We start from the raw sequence: 17,715 nt of genomic DNA on the forward strand, positions 1-17,715 counted from the left end.
AGAGGGCTTCCCTAAGCACTCAGTTGGTAAAGAATCCATCTTCAATGAAGGAGACCCCAGTTCAATGGTTCAATTCTTAGGTTGGGAAGATCTTCTGGAGAAGGGATAGGCTACCCACTCCAATATTCTTGGGCATCCCTTGTGGCTCAGCTGGTAAAGAATCTGCCTGCAACGCAGGAGACCTGGGTATGATCCCTGGGTTGGGAAGATCCCCTGCAGAAGGGAAAGGCTATCCATTCCAGTATTCTGGCCTGAAGAATTCCATGAACTGTGTAGTCCATGGGGTTGCAAAGAGTTGGACTGAGTGACTTTCACTTTCAATGTGTAAAATATTTTCACTATGCTATACACCTGAAGCTTATATTGTATGTTAATTATAACCAAAAAAAAAAAAAAAAGGAAAAATGGTTCCTGCCTAAGGGAGCAAGAAAATTAGGATGATGAAGACAGCAGCACCACCATCACTGAACGTAGACTAGGCTGTGGCTGCTCAGGGCTGAGGATGGGCAGTGGTGAGAGGCTGAGCAGGAGAACACTTGAACTGGGGGCACAGAACTGGTTCAATGGTAGTGAGGCTGAACAGAAGGAAGCACCCTCCAGCCTTGGCAGGGGTTGGAGACAGCACTTCCAAAGGCTGAGGTCCAAGATGCGATGACAGTCTAGGGGACCAAATCCAGGCCTTCACACAAGCCATGAAGGCACAAGCTGGAATGACAGCACAGAGTGAGCACAAACACCTACAGTTCATAGGCCATGATTCCAGGTGGGTCCATGTTCTGTATCAAATGGATCGTGTAGATTTGGCAGGAGAAAAGGCATAAAGGGACGGTGGTTGGCCATGCTCCACAGGGAGCATGTGGGGCTCTGCTGAGTGAGCCCTCCTCCACTGCCCAGGGAAGTAGGTGAAGAGCATCTCAAGACAGTGAGGGGCAGGTGGAGCAGAGTGTGGAGATGACTGGTTCTTTAGTAAAGAGAGAGAAGATGGTGATAGAGAAGTTGAAAGGTGAAGGAGGAGTTTCCCACACTACAGATGCCTGCCCAGGAACGAGACTAAGGAGTTAATGCTGGGAGCAGGCACTTGGGCACAAAAAGCAAGACAGAAATCTATCACAGCCAGGGGGCATCCACACTAGTGACTCAGAAACCAGAGACATGGGGCGTCATGGGTTTTACAGTGATTAAGTTCCAAGGCAGTACAGCCACACTTTTGCTCATCTATTTCATATTAAGTGTCTGAGTTGGTGTTAAAGATACAATGAAGGGAAAGGAGGGATACAATTAAATTCTTAACAAGAGGATTTTCGTTAATATCTGTAGCCAGAAATGCTGTGGGAAGCAGGAAAGTTTGGGGAGAGATGAGGAGACAGATGAGTCGGGGGTCCTTTCTTCACCACTCCTGCTGGGGGGCCAGGGTGTCTCATGAGAGCCCAGCAGCTCTAAAGGAAGCCAATTCCCATTTCTGGGTCCAACTTCAAGCCAATTCTGTGCCTCCTGGAGACCAATTCATCACCACAGGGCCCTAGGCTGAAGGCCTGTAAGACCAGGCTCCTGCCAACCACACATGGGATTCAATGGGCCTTTGTTCTAAAAGACTGGATCAGAAAGGATGAAGCAGGCACCAGGGCTTCTTCAGCCACAGAGAGGGAGTCCTGGGAATGCATGGGGATGAATCTTGTTTCTCCTTTTCTCCTCATGCAGCAGAAACGCTGTATTGAGAGCAATGTCCCCCAGTGAAAACTCGGACAGAAAGATTGGTCCATTCCAAATTCTGGCCCTACAGGCAGAAGCGTGAGAGCTGGACTTGGTCAGAGAGGCACTCACAACAGGACCTGGCTAGAGGAAGGCCCTCGATATGGACAAACTGATGGGTGCCCAAACCCGTGATATTCAGGTGATGGGCTGGAAGCTGAACAGAGGGGCCCATACTAATGTAGGTACTTCTTTTTTAATGCTCTTGTCTGACCTCTACACAACTCGGTGGTATAAGAAGGATTTTTCATCATAGGATAAAGAGGTTCCGATTACGTAAGAGGATGAATAACGGCCCAAAAAACTATCAGGCCTTAATCCCTGAATCCTGCAAAATGTTACTTTATGTGGAAAATATTATGTGTGCACATTCAGTCGTGCCTGACTCTTTGTGACCCGATAGACTATAGCCCACCAGGCTCCTCTGTCCCTGAGAATTCTCCAGGCAAGAATACTGGAGTGGGAGCCATTTCCTCTTCCAGGGGGTCTTCCCGACCCAGGGATCAAACCCCTGTCTCCTGGAGCTCCTGCACTGCAGGCAGAGTCTTTACCACTGTGCCACCTGGAAGCCCTCAGATATGGAAAATGGTATTAACCAAATGTGACAAAGTTTTGGGCCATGAGATGGAGACACTGTCCCAGATTATCCACATGGGGCCCAAATGGAATCACCAGTGTTCCTGTAAGACGAGGAAGGCAGAGGAGGATTTGACTCAGGCAGAGAAGGAGGTGTCAGGACCACAAAGCAGAAATTGGAGGGATGTCCTACAAGCGAAGGACACCAAGAACCGGCAGAAGGCAGGTCAGACAAGGGATCCTTCCCGAGAGCCTCTGGAGGGAGCATGGCCCTGCCCACACCTTGATTTGGGCCCAGGAATACTGATTTTGAAAGTGAAGATATTTCTGTTGTACTGAAGAACCAAACTTGTGGTAATTTGTCACTGCAGCCAGAGGAAGCCAATAGTCTATGAAGAGGCCTCTCCACTGCTAAGAAATGGTGCCTTCTAGCTCTAGGAGGTTGGTGTGTTTCCCACCTTACCACCTTAATACTTTAAAGAATTGAATTTTTGCATTGGAGAGCGTTCCTGCAATTCTTTTTTTTCTCTTTCTTTTCTTTCTTTTTTTTTTGAGACCCATAGACGGCAGCCCACCAGGCTCCCCCGTCCCTGGGATTTTCCAGGCAAGAACACTGGAGTGGGGTGCCATTTCCTTCTCCAATGCAGGAAAGGGAAAAGTGAAAGGGAAGTTGCTCAGTTGTGTCCGACTCTTAGCGACCCCATGGACTGCAGCCCACCAGGCTCCTCCATCCATGGGATTTTCCAGGCAAGAGTACTGGAGTGGGGTGCCAGTGCCTTCTCCATAGCTTGCAATTCTTGATATGAAAGTTCCACATGTGCAACAGCATCAAGCTGGTGAGTTAACACAGGGAACGGTCCTTGTAAGAGTGAGAAAAGGAACAGTTACTAAGTCGAATTTCCACTTCATCCTTGGCCTCCCCATTTGTCTGTTCTTTATAACTTGTGCCTGGCCTTGGACCAGATCTGTATACCAATGCAAACATTGAGATGCTCAGCTTGTTGTGAGTCCACTTGCCCTATCGAGCTAAAATGACTGCAGGTAAAATAGGTAAGTGGTTATTTTCTTTCTTCTAAGAAAGAATATAATCTTTCCTCTAACATTCCCTTGAGGGAGCTTCTGGAGGGTGAAGATGTTACCAAGCCTATTTGAGAGAAACAGACTCTTCTCTATTAGTTATAACCCAGGCAGAAACACAGGTATCACCATGGGTTGTTCCCACCCACCCGAGTACAAAGCTCTACAGCATGGAGATGCCCCAACTCTGTGCTGTGCTTAGTCACTCGGTCATGTCCGACTCTTTGTGACCCCAATGGACTGTAGCCCACCAGGCTCCTCTGTCCATGGGGATTCTCCAGGCAAGAATACTGGAGTGGGTTGCCATATTCTCCTCCAGGGGATCTTCCCAAGCCAAGGATCGAACCAAGATCTTCTGCATTGCAGGCAAATTCTTTACCATCTGAGCCACAAGGGAAGCCCCAACTCTAGGCAGAATTAGTATTTCTAGGGCGAACAGAGGGGCTTCCCGAAAGGCTCAGCGGTAAAGAATCTGCCTGTAATGCAAAAGACGTGGGTTTGATCCCTGAGTCAGGAAGATCCCCTGGAAGAGCAAATGGCAACCCACTCCAGTAATCGTGCCTAGAAAATTCTAGGCATAGAGAGCCTGGCGGGCTACAGTCCAAAGGGTCACAAAGAGTTGAACACAACTGAGCATGCACACATGTGTTAGGGTGAACAGAAAGCACCGGGTGCCCGGTTAGGGTTAGAAGGGAGACAGTTAGGAGCCTATTCTCTGAAACAGAAAAGAGGGGCATGGGGAGGAGGGAGACAGAGCAAGAAGGAAGAATACGTCCAAGAATATAAACCAACCTGTACAGATTTGAGAAAAGTGGTAACTGGACAAAACCAAATCTGTTCAGAACAGGGACCTCCAAACCTTGGAGGTATCACCTCCAAGGAATCACCTCCAAACCTTGAAACACGGCCATGTGAAACAATCTTTCTAAATGGTTTACACATGAGTTAATTTAAGAACCATATAGACTTAAAATATAAACCGGATTTAAAGTGAACTATAGAGCACTGTGGCTTCCCTGGTGGGTCAGAGGTTAAAGCATCGGCCTGCAATGCAGGAGACCTGGGCTCGATCCCTGGGTCAGGAAGATCCCCTGGAGAAGGAAATGGCAACCCACTCCAGTGTTCTTGCCCGAAGAATCCCAGGGACGGGGGAGCCTGGTGGGCTGCCATCTATGGGGTCGCACAGAGTCGGACACAACTGAATCAACTTAGCAGCAGCAGCAGCAGTCCATTTTCCAATGGCTCAGTTTCGTCATGTGGGATGTAATAAATATTTAACTGTCATCCTCACTGCGGCCTACTTGAATATCAAAATGGTATTTAGAATAACAGCGCTCAGAGCCAAAAGAGAAACCAGCACACACAAACCATTTGCCCAGCAGCAGCAGTATGACTAAGGACACATCTGTTCAATAAATGATAAATACCTAAATAAATTTAATAAATTTAAAAGTAACACCTAACAAAGATTTAAACTAAAAAAGCCAGTGCCTATACAATCTGTTATTTTGTTCCTTTTCAAAGACCACTTAGTTAAAATGTCTACACAAAGGTCAGACATTCAGGGTCTAGAAAATTAAATGCCAAAAAGTGAATTCAAAGTTTTCTTACCTCTAGTTCTAGACAAAATCATATCCTTTATTATCTGCATAATAACACGTGTAAGGATCATGACGGAAATCAGGTGATACACTCTCCATGGAGTCAGTGCAAGGAACCTATAACAGCAAAAAACAGACAAATCATTGTTTCTATTTGAGGATTTAACCTTTTTTAAACAATCAGGTTTACTTTCTGCCACAGAAACATAAAACAGATTCAATAAATGATTTCACTTGTCAAAAGCACCCACAACGTGACCATATGAAAGTTACTTGGGACTTCCCTGGTGGGCCAGTGGTTAAGAATCTACCTGCCAATGCAGGGGACACAGGTTCGATCTCTGGTTCAGGAAGATCCCACATGTCTGGGGGCAACTAAGCCTGTGCACCACAGCTGCTGAGCTCGTGATCTAGAGCCCACGAGGTGAAACAACTAAATCCTGTGTACCTACAGCCCATGCTATGCAACAAGAAAAGCCACCACAATGAGAAGCCCGAGCACCGCAACTAGAGAACAGCTTCCACTCGCCGCAACCAGAGAAAGCCTGTGCAAAGCAACCAAGACCCAGAGGAGCCAAAAATTAAAGAAGAAAGAAAGTTACTTAATAGGCATTAGAGACAATGAAATAAGAGCACCTGAGCCATGTGCACTTTTGTGCCATGCTTTTCTGCTCTAACTGCCCATCTGGGCAAAGGATTTGCGATCTTGGGTATGGCCCAAATAGCACTTTGCTAGATGGAATAGAATTGACCTGGAGCAGAATCATTATAACAAAGCCAGAGCTGCCGGGTATTCTTAGGCACAGTCAGTCAGGCAGTTCAGTTGCTCAGTCGTGTCCGACCTTTTGCAACCCCATGGACTGCAGCATGCCAGGCCACCCTGTCCATCACCAACTCTTGCAGTATACTCAAATTCACGTCCATTGAGTCGGTGATGCCATGCAACCATCTCATCCTCTGTCGTCCCCTTCAATCTTTGTCCCCTCCTGCCTTCAATCTTTGCCAGCAACAGGGTCTTTTCAAATGAGTTAGTTCTTTGCATCAGATGGCCAAAGTATTGGAGTTTCACCTTCAGCATTAGTCCTTCCAATGAACATTCAGGACTGATTTCCTTTATTTTTTTTAATTTAAATTTATTTTAATTGGAGGCTAATTACAATATTGTATTGGTTTTGCCATACATCAACATGAATCTGCCACAGGTATACACGTGTTCCCCATCCTGAAACCCCCTCCCACCTCCCTCCCTGTACATCCCTCTGGGTCATCCCAGTGCACCAGCCCCAAGCATCCTGTATCCTGCATTGAACCTGGACTGGCGATTCATTTCTTATGATATTATACATGTTTCAATGCCATTCTCCCAAATCATCCCACCCTCTCCCTCTCCCACAGAGTCCAAAGGACTGTTCTATACATCTGTGTCTCTTTTGCTGTCTCGCATACAGGGTTAGCATTACCATCTTTCTAAATTCCATATATATGCGTTCAGTTCAGTTCAGTTCAGTTCAGTCACTCAGCCATGTCCGACTCTTTGTGACCCCATGAATCGCAGCACGCCAGGCCTCCCTGTCCATCACCAACTCCCAGAGTTTACTCAAACTCACGTCCATCAAGTTGGTGATGCCATCCAGCCGTCTCATCCTCTGTCGTCCCCTTCTCCTCCTGCCCCTAATCCCTCCCAGCATCAGGGTCTTTTCCAATGAGTCAACTCTTCGCATCAGGTCGCCAAAGTATTGGCGTTTCAGCTTCAGCATCATTCTTTCCAAAGAACATCCAGGGCTGATCCCCTTTAAAATGGACTGGTTGGATCTCCTTGCAGTCCAAGGGACTCTCAGGAGTCTTCTCCAACACCACAGTTCAAAACCATCAATTCTTTGGCACTCAGCTTTCTTCACAGTCCAACTCTCATATTCATACATGACCACTGGAAAAACCATAGCCTTGACTAGATGGACCTTTGTTGGCAAAGTAATGTCTCCACTTTTCAATATGCTATCTAGGTTGGCCATGACTTTTCTTCCAAGGAGTAAGTGTCTTTTAATTTCATGGCTGCAATCACCATCTGCAGTGATTTTGCAGCCCCCAAAAATAAAGTCTGACACTGTTTCCACTGTTTCCCCATCTATTTCCCATGAAGTGATGACATGATCTTCATTTTCTGAATGTTGAGTTTTAAGCCAACTTTTTCACTCTCCTCTTTCAATTTCATTGCATTAGTATACTGTATTGGTGTTTTTCTTTCTGGCTTACTTCACTCTGTATAATAGGTTCCAGTTTCATCCACCTCATTAGAACTGATTCAAATGTATCCTTTTTAATGGCTGAGTAATACTCCATTGTGTATATGTATCACAGCTTTCTTATCCATTCATCTGCTGATGGACATCTAGGTTGCTTCCATGTCCTGACTATTATAAACAGTGCTGTGATGAACATTGGGGTACACGTGTCTCTTTCAATTCTGGTTTCCTCGGTGTGTATGCCCAGCAGTGAGGTTGCTGAGTCATAAGGCAGTTCTATTTCCAGTTTTTTAAGGAATCTCCACACTGTTCTCCATAGTGACTGTACTAGTTTGCATTGCCACCAACAGTGTAAGAGGGTTCCCTTTTCTCCACACCCTCTCCAGCATTTATTGCTTGTAGACTTTTGGATCACAGCCATTCTGACTGGTGTGAAATGCTACCTCACTGTGGTTTTGATTTGCACTTCTCTGATAATGAGTGATGTTGAGCATCTTTTCATGTGTTTGTTAGCCATCTGTATGTCTTCTTTGGAGAAATGTCTATTTAGTTCTTTGGCCCACTTTTTGATTGGGTCATTTATTTTTCTGGAATTGAGCTGCAGGAGTTGCTTATATATTTTTGAGATTAGTTGTTTGTCAGTTGCTTCGTTTGCTATCATTTTCTCCCATTCGGAAGGCTGTCTTTTCACCTTGCTTATAGTTTCCCGAATAGCCAAAGCAATCTTGAGAAGAAGAATGGAACTGGAGGAATTAACCTGCCTGACTTCAGGCTCTACTACAAAGCCACAGTCATCAAGACAGTATAGTACTGTCACAAAGATAGAAATATAGATCAATGGAACAAAATAGAAAGCCCAGGGATAAATCCACACACCTATGGACACCTTATTTTTGACAAAGGAGGAAAGAATATACAACGGAGAAAAGACACTCTCTTTAACAAGTGGTGCTGGGAAAACTGGTCAACCACTTGTAAAAGAATGAAACTAGAACACTTTCTAACATCATACATAAAAATAAACTCAAAATGGATTAAAGATCTAAATGTAAGACCAGAAACTATAAAACTCCTAGAGGAGAACATAGGCAAAACACTCTCTGACATAAATCACAGCAGGATCCTCTATGACCCACCTCCCAGAATATTGGAAATAAAAGCAAAAATAAACAAATGGAACCTAATTAAAATTAAAAGCTTCTGCACAACAAAGGAAACTATAAGCAAGGTGATTTCCTTTAGAGTTGACTGGTTTGATCTCCTTGCAGTCCAAGGGACTCTCAAGAATCTTTTCCAACACCACAGTTCAAAAGCATCAATTCTTTGGCATTCAGGTTTCTTTATAGTCCAACTCTCACATCTGTACATGACTACCGAAAAAACTATAGCTTTGACTAGACAGACCTTTGTTGGTAAAGTAATGTCTATGCTTTTTAATATGCTGTCTCTGTTCAGTTCAGTTCAGTCGCTCAGTCATGTCCAACTCTTTGCGACACCATGAACCGCAGCACACCAGGCCTCCCTGTCCATCGCCAACTCCCGGAGTTCACCCAAATCCATGTCCATTGAGTCGGTGATGCCATCCAACCATCTCATCCTCTGTCGTCCCCTTCTCCTCCTGCCCCTAATCCCTCCCAGCATCAGGGTCTTTTCCAGTGAGTCAGCTCTTCGCATCAGGTGGCCAAAGTACTGGAGTTTCAGCTTCAACATCAGTCCTTCCAATGAATACCCAGAACTGATCTCCTTTTGGATGGACTGGTTGGATCTCCTTGCAGTCCAAGGCACTCTCAAGAGTCTTCTCCAACACCACAGTTCAAAAGCATCAATTCTTTGGAACTCAGCTTTCTTCACAGTCCAACTCTCATATCCATACATGACCACAGGAAAAACCATAGCCTTAACTAGACAGACCTTTGTTGGCAAAGTAATATCTCTGCTTTTTAATATGCTATCTAGGTTGGTCATAACTTTCCTTCCCAGGAGTAAGCATCTTTTAATTTCATGGCTGCAATCATCATTTGCAGTGATTTTGGAACCCAGAAAAATAAAATGAGCCACTGTTTCCCCATCTATTTCCCATGAAGTGATGGGACCGGATGCCATGATCTTCGTTTTCTGAATGTTAAGCTTTAAGTCAACTTTTTCACTCTCCTCTTTCATTTTCATCAAGAGGCTCTTTAGTTCTTCTTCACTTTCTGCCATAAGGGTGGTGTCATCTGCATATATGAGTTTATTGATATTTCTTCTCCCGGCAATATTGATTCCAGCTTGTGCTTCATCCAGCCCAGCATTTCTCATGATGTACTCTGCATATAAGTTAAACAAGGGTGACAATATACAGCCTTGACGTACTCCTTTCCTGATTTGAAGTCTGTTGTTCCATGTCCAGTTCTAACTGTTGCTTCCTGACCTGCATATAGGTTTCTCAAGAGGCAGGTCAGGTTGTCTAGTATTCCCATCTCTTTCAGAATTTTCCACAGTTTATTGTGATCCACACAGTCAACGGCTTTAGCATAGTCAATAAAGCAGAAATAGATGTTTTTCTGGAACTTTCTTGCTTTTTCCATGATCCAGCGGATGGTTGGCAATTTGATCTCTGGTTCCTCTGCCTTTTCTAAATCCAGCTTGAACATCTGGAAGCTCACAGTTCATGTACTGTTGAAGACTGGCTTGGAGAATTTTGAGCATTACTTTACTAGCGTGTGAGATAAGTGCAATTGTGCAGTAGTTTGAACATTCTTTGGCATTGCCTTTCTTTGGGATTGGAATGAAACCTGACCTTTTCCAGTCCTATGGCCACTGCTGAGTCTTCAAATTTGCTGGTATATTGAGTGAAGCACTTTCACAGCATCAACTCTCAGGATTTGAAATAGCTCAACTGGAATTCCATCACCTCCACTAGCTTTGTTCATAGTGATGCTTCCTAAGGCCCACTTGACTTCACATCCCAGGATGCCTGGCTCTAAGTTAGTGATCACACCATCATGATTATCTGAGTTGCGAAGATCTTTTTTGTATAGTTCTTCTGTGTATTCTTGCCACCTCTTCTTAATATCTTCTGTTTCTGTTAGGTCCATACCATTTCTGTTCTTTATTAAGCCCATCTTTGCATGAAATGTTCCCTTGGTATCTTTAATTTTCTTGAAGAGATCTCTAGTCTTTCCCATTCTATTGTTTCCCTCTATTTCTTTGCATTGATCACTAAGGAAGGCTTTATCTCTCCTTGCTATTCTTTGGAACTCTGCATTCAAATGTGTATATCTTTCCTTTTCTCCTTTGCCTTTCACTTCTCTTCTATTCACAGCTATTTGTAAGGCCTCCCCAGACAGCCATTTTGCTTTTTTGCATTTCTTTTTCTTGGGGATGGTCTTGATTCCTGTCTCCTATACAATGTCACAAATGTCCATCCATAGTTCTTCAGGCACTCTATCAAATCTAATGCCTTAAATCTATTTGTCACTTCCACTGTATAATCGTAAGGGATTTGATTTAGGTCATACCTGAATGGTCTAGTGGTTTTCCCTACTTTTTCATTTTAAGTTTGAATTTTGCAATAAGGAGTTCATGATCTGAGCCACAGTCAGCTCCCTGTCTTGTTTTTGCTGACTATATAGAGCTTCTCCATCTTTGGCTGCAAAGAATATAATCAATCTGATTTTGGTATTGACCATCTGGTCATGCCCATGTGTAGAGACTTCTCTTGTGTTATTGGAAAAGGGTGTTTGCTATGACCAGTGCATTCTCTTGGCAAAACTCTCTCTGGAGTCTCTTGCATTGCTGGCGGATTCTTTACCAACTGAGCTATCAGGGAAGCCTCTCCTCATGCACAGAGAGTAGCTAAAGTAGATGCTCTTTACTTACTATCCTGTCTTAGTTTCTGTTTTATGTCGTGTTCATTTCTTTAACTCCTACCCATTTTCCCACCCATCTCTTAAAAATAGCAGTTATTAGGAACCCAGTTTGCCAGCCCTTTCTCTCTAATATCACTGCTCTTTTGTCTATCTGCCCACTTCCTCTCCAGAAGAAAACAAAGAATTCTTTATGATGAACAGCACACAAACCCTACAGTACTTTTTTGGCTTGTTTGTTTTTGATTGGTTTTATAAAGGAATGGAAAGGCAAAGAAGTCACAGGGAGCTTAGAGCCTTCATACAGAGGTTGAAGCCCATTTTATATAAGTTAGTTGGTTAAGCTGCTAATTAATAGTTCTTTGCAAACCTGTGAACTGAAGCCTGCCAGGCTCCTCTGTCCATGGGATTCTCCAGGCAAGAATACTGGAGTGGGTTGCCATTTCCTTCTTCAGGGGATCTTCCTGACCCAGGGATTGAACCCAAGTCTCCCACATTGCAGGCAGATTCTTTACTGTCTGAGCCACTAGGGAATCCTTTCACTTGGGGCAACCATAACTCAGAAAAATTAACAGATTTATCACAACACTAACTGTAAAGCAGTGTAGAATGTATTAATATAAAAAAGCAAAGAATACATGAAAACTGCCTTCTAGGAACTTGCTTCCTCATCAGAGAAATGAACACAGGCTGTGCTAACAAAATCCAAGGCAATGAGTCTTAATGCTATAGCAAAACATGGGCAAAGAGAAAAGAGAAGCAAAGGAGGAGAAATTATTAACTCCAAATCAAGGAAGATCTAGAAAAGTGGCATTGAACTTGGTATGGGAGGAGATGCAATTCAGAGGAAAATAGAAGCTAAGTTCCAATTAGTGGATATAACATGAGTAGAAGAATGAGACAAGAGTGAGGTGTGCCTGGGGCATGCAGGTGGTCTGGGATAGCCCCAGCAGAAGCAGAGGGATAAAGAAGAGAGTTGGGAGATGGGCAGAGAGAAGAGATTGAGGTGCCAGGCTCAGGGCTGACTGTGGCAAGCCCTGAGGATATATAGGGAGTTTGGTTTTAACAGTAGAGAAAAAGCCAAAGATATAGAGTAGGAAAATGAAATTGAGTGATTTAGGGAAATGCCTGAGGGCAGCAGAGAAGATGAGGGAGATAGGGAGGAAACTGGCATTCAGGAAGGTTATGCAGTGTGCTTGGTGAGAAGTGGCCAACATGAGATGCTGGTAAAGTATGGGTAAACCCTCTCCCAGAATGTGGACAACCCAAGTTCAAGGTCTGGTTCTTATGCTAATTGTCTGTGTGTGACCTGGGCCAGAGTGGGTAGAATAGGTCAGTGCTTCCTAAGTATAGTTCTGCAACTGTTAGCAGCCTGCCTGCCTGGAAAGCTTGTTAAAATACAGATTCCCAGACCCCAGGCTCCTCCCCACAGAACCTCTGAAATAGGTGGTTTAAATACTAGTATTTACATTCAATAAATATATTTATGGGGGCCTACACTGGGCCATGTCATGGCAAATAGTTGTGGAAACAATGGAAATAGTGAGAGACTTTTATTTTCTTGGGCTCCAAAACCACTGCAGATGGTGACTGCATACATGAAATTAAAAGACGCTTGCTCCTTGAAAGTAAAGCTATAACAAATCTAGACAGCATACTAAAAAGCAGAGACATTACTTTGCCAGCACGAGAGATGGTAAAGGACAAAGAAGCCTGGCGTGCTGCAGTCCATGGGGTCGCAAAGAATTGGACATGACTGAGCAACTGAACCACAACACACTGAAGTGGCAGTTCTCAGAATTTTTGATAATGATCTACTGTAAGAAATTCATTTATATCTACATACATACAGATGAAACCAGCTTCAAAGTGATATTTGTCCTTATAATGTGTGATGACTTCTGATACTTTCCTTCAATTCCACTATATTTTAAAATGCTGACCGCGACTCACTTAACTGACTCCACAAATGAGTTGTAACTCAGTGTGACTCACATTGCATCAGAAGGAATCTGCAGATGTTAGATTACTATGTTTCATTAGAAAGGCCTTGGCTTCAGAGTCAGGTAAAGACCTAGGAGAGAAAGTTCCCTCAAGTTTAAAGATATTTTGAGATAACCAGGAAGCCATTTAAGGATCTCTTATAAACCAAAGAAATGCAAAATGAACTGAATCAGTGCTGGTCATTACTTATTCTTTTAGTGGAAATTACAATCTTCCAGGAATACAAAAATTAGGGAATGATAGGACTTTGACCCATCGCCCTGGCTGCTAATAGCTCTCATTTAGAGGGCATTGCCATAGCAACTCCAAGAGCCCTGAGGATGCCCCTCATGTGCCCTGAGCCAGGGACTAGTTGGTATCTTGCCCAAGGGTCTCATTGGTCATGAAAGATCCTCAGCCAAATGAGAATGTAACCCAATCACTATTCTATACTTGGAGTGGAAATGCCAAAATTGTATGGGATTGTATATGTCTCCTTGGTCAATGAGTGTCTTTGCAGTACAAGAGTTAAGAATAGAAATGTCTAAGAAACAAAGTCCTAATATTAATAATTTGTACTTAGGAAAAACCTGCATATTTTTGGTATTATAGTTATTTACACTGCCTATGAGGATTCATCTCATGGTTCCAATGAAAATATGTAGCATAATTTAGACTTCTGATTTGAAATTCAAATCATAGGAACACTTATGAATGTATTTATTTTATGGGAAATGCCTAATATTTGGGAGATCTTGGCTGTCAGACAAGGTCATTTTTTAAAACTTTTATTTTGGTATCTTTCAAACATATACAAAAAGAGAAACTGAAGTAGAGTAAACCCAGCTTCAATCATTCTCCATTCATGGCCAGCCTTGTTTCTTTATATTCCCGCACACCGAAGCTCTCTCCTATTTCTATATCTATTTCTGCTTTATTGACTATGCTAAAGCCACTGACTGTGTGGATCACAATAAACTATGGAAAGTTCTGAAAGAGATGGGAATACCAGACCGCCTGACCTGCCTTTTGAGAAACCTGTATGCAGGTCAGGAAGCAACAGTTAGAACTGGACATGGAACAACAGACTGATTCCAAATAGGAAAAGGAGTACATCAAGGCTGTATATTGTCACCCTGCTTGTTTAAATTATATGCAGAGTACATCCTGAGACATGCTGGGCTGGAGGAAGCACAAGCTGGAATCAAGACTGCCGGGAGAAATATCAATAACCTCAGATATGCAGATGACACCACCCTTATGGCAGAAAGTGAAGAACTAAACAGTCTCTTGATGAAAGGGAAACAGGAGAGCGAAAAGTTGGCTTAAAGCTCAACATTCAGAAAACAAAGATCATGGCATTCGGTCCCATCACTTCATGGCAAATAGATGGAGAACAGTGGAGAAACAAATCTAAAAAATAAATAGATTTATTTTCTTTGGCTCCAAAATCACTGCAGATGGTGATTGCAGCCATGAAGTAAAAAGACACTTACACCTCGGAAGGAAAGTTATGACCAACCTAGATAGCATATTAAAAAGCAGAGACATTAATTTGCCAACAAAGGTCCGTCTAGTCAAAGCTGTGGTTTTTCCTGTGGTCATGTATGGATGTGAGAGTTGGACTATAAAGAAAGCTGAGCACCAAAGAATTGATGCTTTTGAACTGTGGTGTTGGAGAAGACTCTTGAGAGTGCCTTGGACTGCAAGGAGATCCAACCAGTCCATCCTAAAGGAAATCAGCCCTGCATGTTCATTGGAAGGACTGATGCTGAAGCTGAAACTCCAATACTTTGGCTACTTAATGAGAAGAGCTGACTCATTTGAAAAGACCCTAATGCTGGGTAAGACTGAAGGCAGGAGGAGAAGGGGACAACAGAGGATGAGATGGTTGGATGGCATCACCGACTCAGTGGACATGAGTTTGAGTAAACTCCAGGAGTTGGTGATGGACAAGGAGGCCTGGCATGCTGCAGTCCCTGGGGTTGCAAAGAGTCAGACATGACTGAGTAACTGAACTGAACTGAAGCTCTCTCCACCACATACGCAGCTAAATTATTTGAAGCAAATATCAAACTTCACAAAATTTTATTTTGTGTGTGTGTATTTGCAAATGTCATTTATCTTCAAAAACAAAAAGGGACTTTTAACCTAACAACAATATCACTATCACATCTAATAATACTGCTTAATGTCCTTAAGGCAAACATTCTTTAATGTCATCAGGCACCTGTCAGCATTCCCAATTGCCCAGTCATCTGTTGCACCCATGTGCACACACACACACGAAAACACTGAAAGACTGAACCAGAATCTGAAAAAATCATACACTGAAGCGGACAGATGTGAGTTTTAAGTTTCCTGTAATTTGTATGTTTCCTGTCTGCCCCTCATCTCTCTCTCTCTCTTTTATTTATTATTATTACTGTTTCTGCTTAAAATTATCATGGAAGAAAAAGACTCATTTTGTCCAGTAAAGCTTTCCAAAGTCTGAGAATCATTTCTTGTATCCTTGTGGTTTAGTGTAACACTTTCCTTTACCCCTTCTGCAGACTGTGAAAACTGGTAGCTGCATCTACAGTCTTGACCAGATTTCAGCTGTTTCTTTTTCTGTAGAGCTGCATGACAGGTGGACCTGTGTGTTCCCATCAGGAGGTACACAGTGACCGCTGTCTCGATTCTGTGACATTAGCAGCCGTTGGTGATGGCTGTCTGGCCGATACTTCCTCAGGGGCTACCCAGGGGTGGAAGCACTTCGTTCTTGCCTCAGTTGTTAGCTGGGTCACGTCGATCAAGAGAAACTTCCCTTCATCAATGTCGGATGACCAGGAGAGATGGATCTCAAGGCAAAGGCGGGATCAACACTTGATTCCTTCTCTTTATTTACCAGCCTTCAAGAAAATGAGACCTTAGTGTCCTCTAATACTAAGATTTAAGGTAAAGGTAGAGAGGCTGCTCTCCTTCATTCCTTTTCAGTGTTTATGAATGATGTGCCACAGCCCCTGGAGTCTCACCCCTACGGACCCTCAAGTGGCCCATCGTGGTTTGTGAGAGCTTAATCAGGTTGGTTCCTGAGTCCCTTTGGTATAAAATGTAGTAACCTTTGATAATAAAACACTTTAAAGGGACAGGGAAAATATAAACTTTACAAATGCAGTTTAACATGTGGAAGGGAGTTTAATGAAACTTTCTAATGAAACCGATCTCAGATGATAAAGAATCTGCCTGCACCGCAGGAGACCTGGCTTCAGTCCCTGGGTCAGGAAGATTCCCCTGGAGAAGGGAATAGCAACCCACTCCAGTGTTCTTGCCTGGAGAATCCCAGGGATGGGGAGCCTGGTGGGCTGCCGTCTCTGGGTCGCACAGAGTTGGACACGACTGAAGCGACTTAGCAGCAGCAGCAGCAGCCAGTATTCTTGCCTGGAGAATCCCATGGACAGAGAATCTGCGTGCTGCAGCCCATGGTCACAACGAGTTGGATATAACTGAGCCACTAACACACAAATCTTTCATCAAAGACTCTCCTGAGAATGACTGCTAAAATTTGTTGGATATATAAACAAAATAATGCTATGATAGCTAAAATTGAAAGCTCAAGAATAACAAGGGTTGCAATCTGACTAAATCAAATTATATTTTTTTTAAAAACATAGTTGAACAGAGGGCTTCCCTGCTGGTCTAGTGGTAAAGAATCTGCCTGCCAATGCAGGGGACATGGGTCCGAGTCCTGGCCTGGGAAGATCCCACATGTCTCAGAGCAACCAAGGCTGTGTGCCACAACTATGGAGACCATTCACCTAGAGCCTGAGTTCCGCATCAAGAGAAGCCACAGCAATGAGAAGCCCCAGCACCACAACAGAAAGTAGCCCCCGCTTGCTGCACCTAGAGAAAGCCCTCCTACAGCAGAGAAAACCCACTGCAACCAAAAATAAAATAAATAAGCAACATCTTTAAAAAAAAATAGTTGAACAGAGTTGTTTTGAACCAATCTTTTCTTTTATGAAAATTGTCTTATAGGACATCAAAACAAACAAACAAACAAACAAACAAACAAAAAATCCCTGCCTGCTGGCCATAAGCGATTCTGATTCTGGCACTCTGTGGCACTACTCAGAGAAAGACTACACTTTTTCATCCAATCCATGATTCCCTCGGTAAGCATCACCCAGTCCTACTGAAACACATCTCATATGGGGAAGCTCAGCATGTCTTCTGCATCCAGTTTCCTACAGTGTCCTTTTATTACTGGGGGAAGGGGAAATCCCATTTCATTCCATAACCAGTGACTGTCGGGCCCTGGGCTAGCTGCAGGGATACACCGATGACTAAATCCCAGAGAAGCTGAGAAGCAGACAAGTAAACAGCTATGTTTAACCCAAGTACTTTCCACAAGACTGTGGAAACAGGAAAGAGGACCGATGACCACATAGGAAAGGCAGAGAGAGCTCTCGAGAGAGGGTGGCGTTTAAGCTCTCGACTCCCCCAGAACAGCCGGACTTTGCCAGGTAAAAAGGCACTAAAGGCATTCTGGGTTGGGGAACAGGGCAAGCAGGGGAACAGCGAGAGGCTTGGACAGGAGAGTGAGAAAGTGCCCTTAACGCCGGCCTCCCTCAACCCAGAGGCTCAAGTTCTGCCATC

At 43.7% G+C, this 17,715-nt stretch overlaps 1 protein-coding gene across 1 annotated transcript in view; it reads right to left on the bottom strand.

The window, feature by feature from the left end:
- RETREG1 (reticulophagy regulator 1) overlaps positions 1–17,715 on the bottom strand; it is a 155,820-nt gene that overhangs the window by 103,812 nt on the left and 34,293 nt on the right. Inside the window, exon 2 of the mRNA XM_040262477.1 lies at positions 5,014–5,120. Within this exon, the coding sequence (XP_040118411.1) occupies positions 5,014–5,120 (107 nt within the window). The remainder of the gene's footprint in view (positions 1–5,013; positions 5,121–17,715) is intronic.

The sequence above is a fragment of the Oryx dammah genome, unplaced genomic scaffold, assembly GCF_014754425.2.
Source record: "Oryx dammah isolate SB20612 unplaced genomic scaffold, SCBI_Odam_1.1 HiC_scaffold_20, whole genome shotgun sequence".
Lineage (NCBI taxonomy): Eukaryota > Metazoa > Chordata > Mammalia > Artiodactyla > Bovidae > Oryx > Oryx dammah.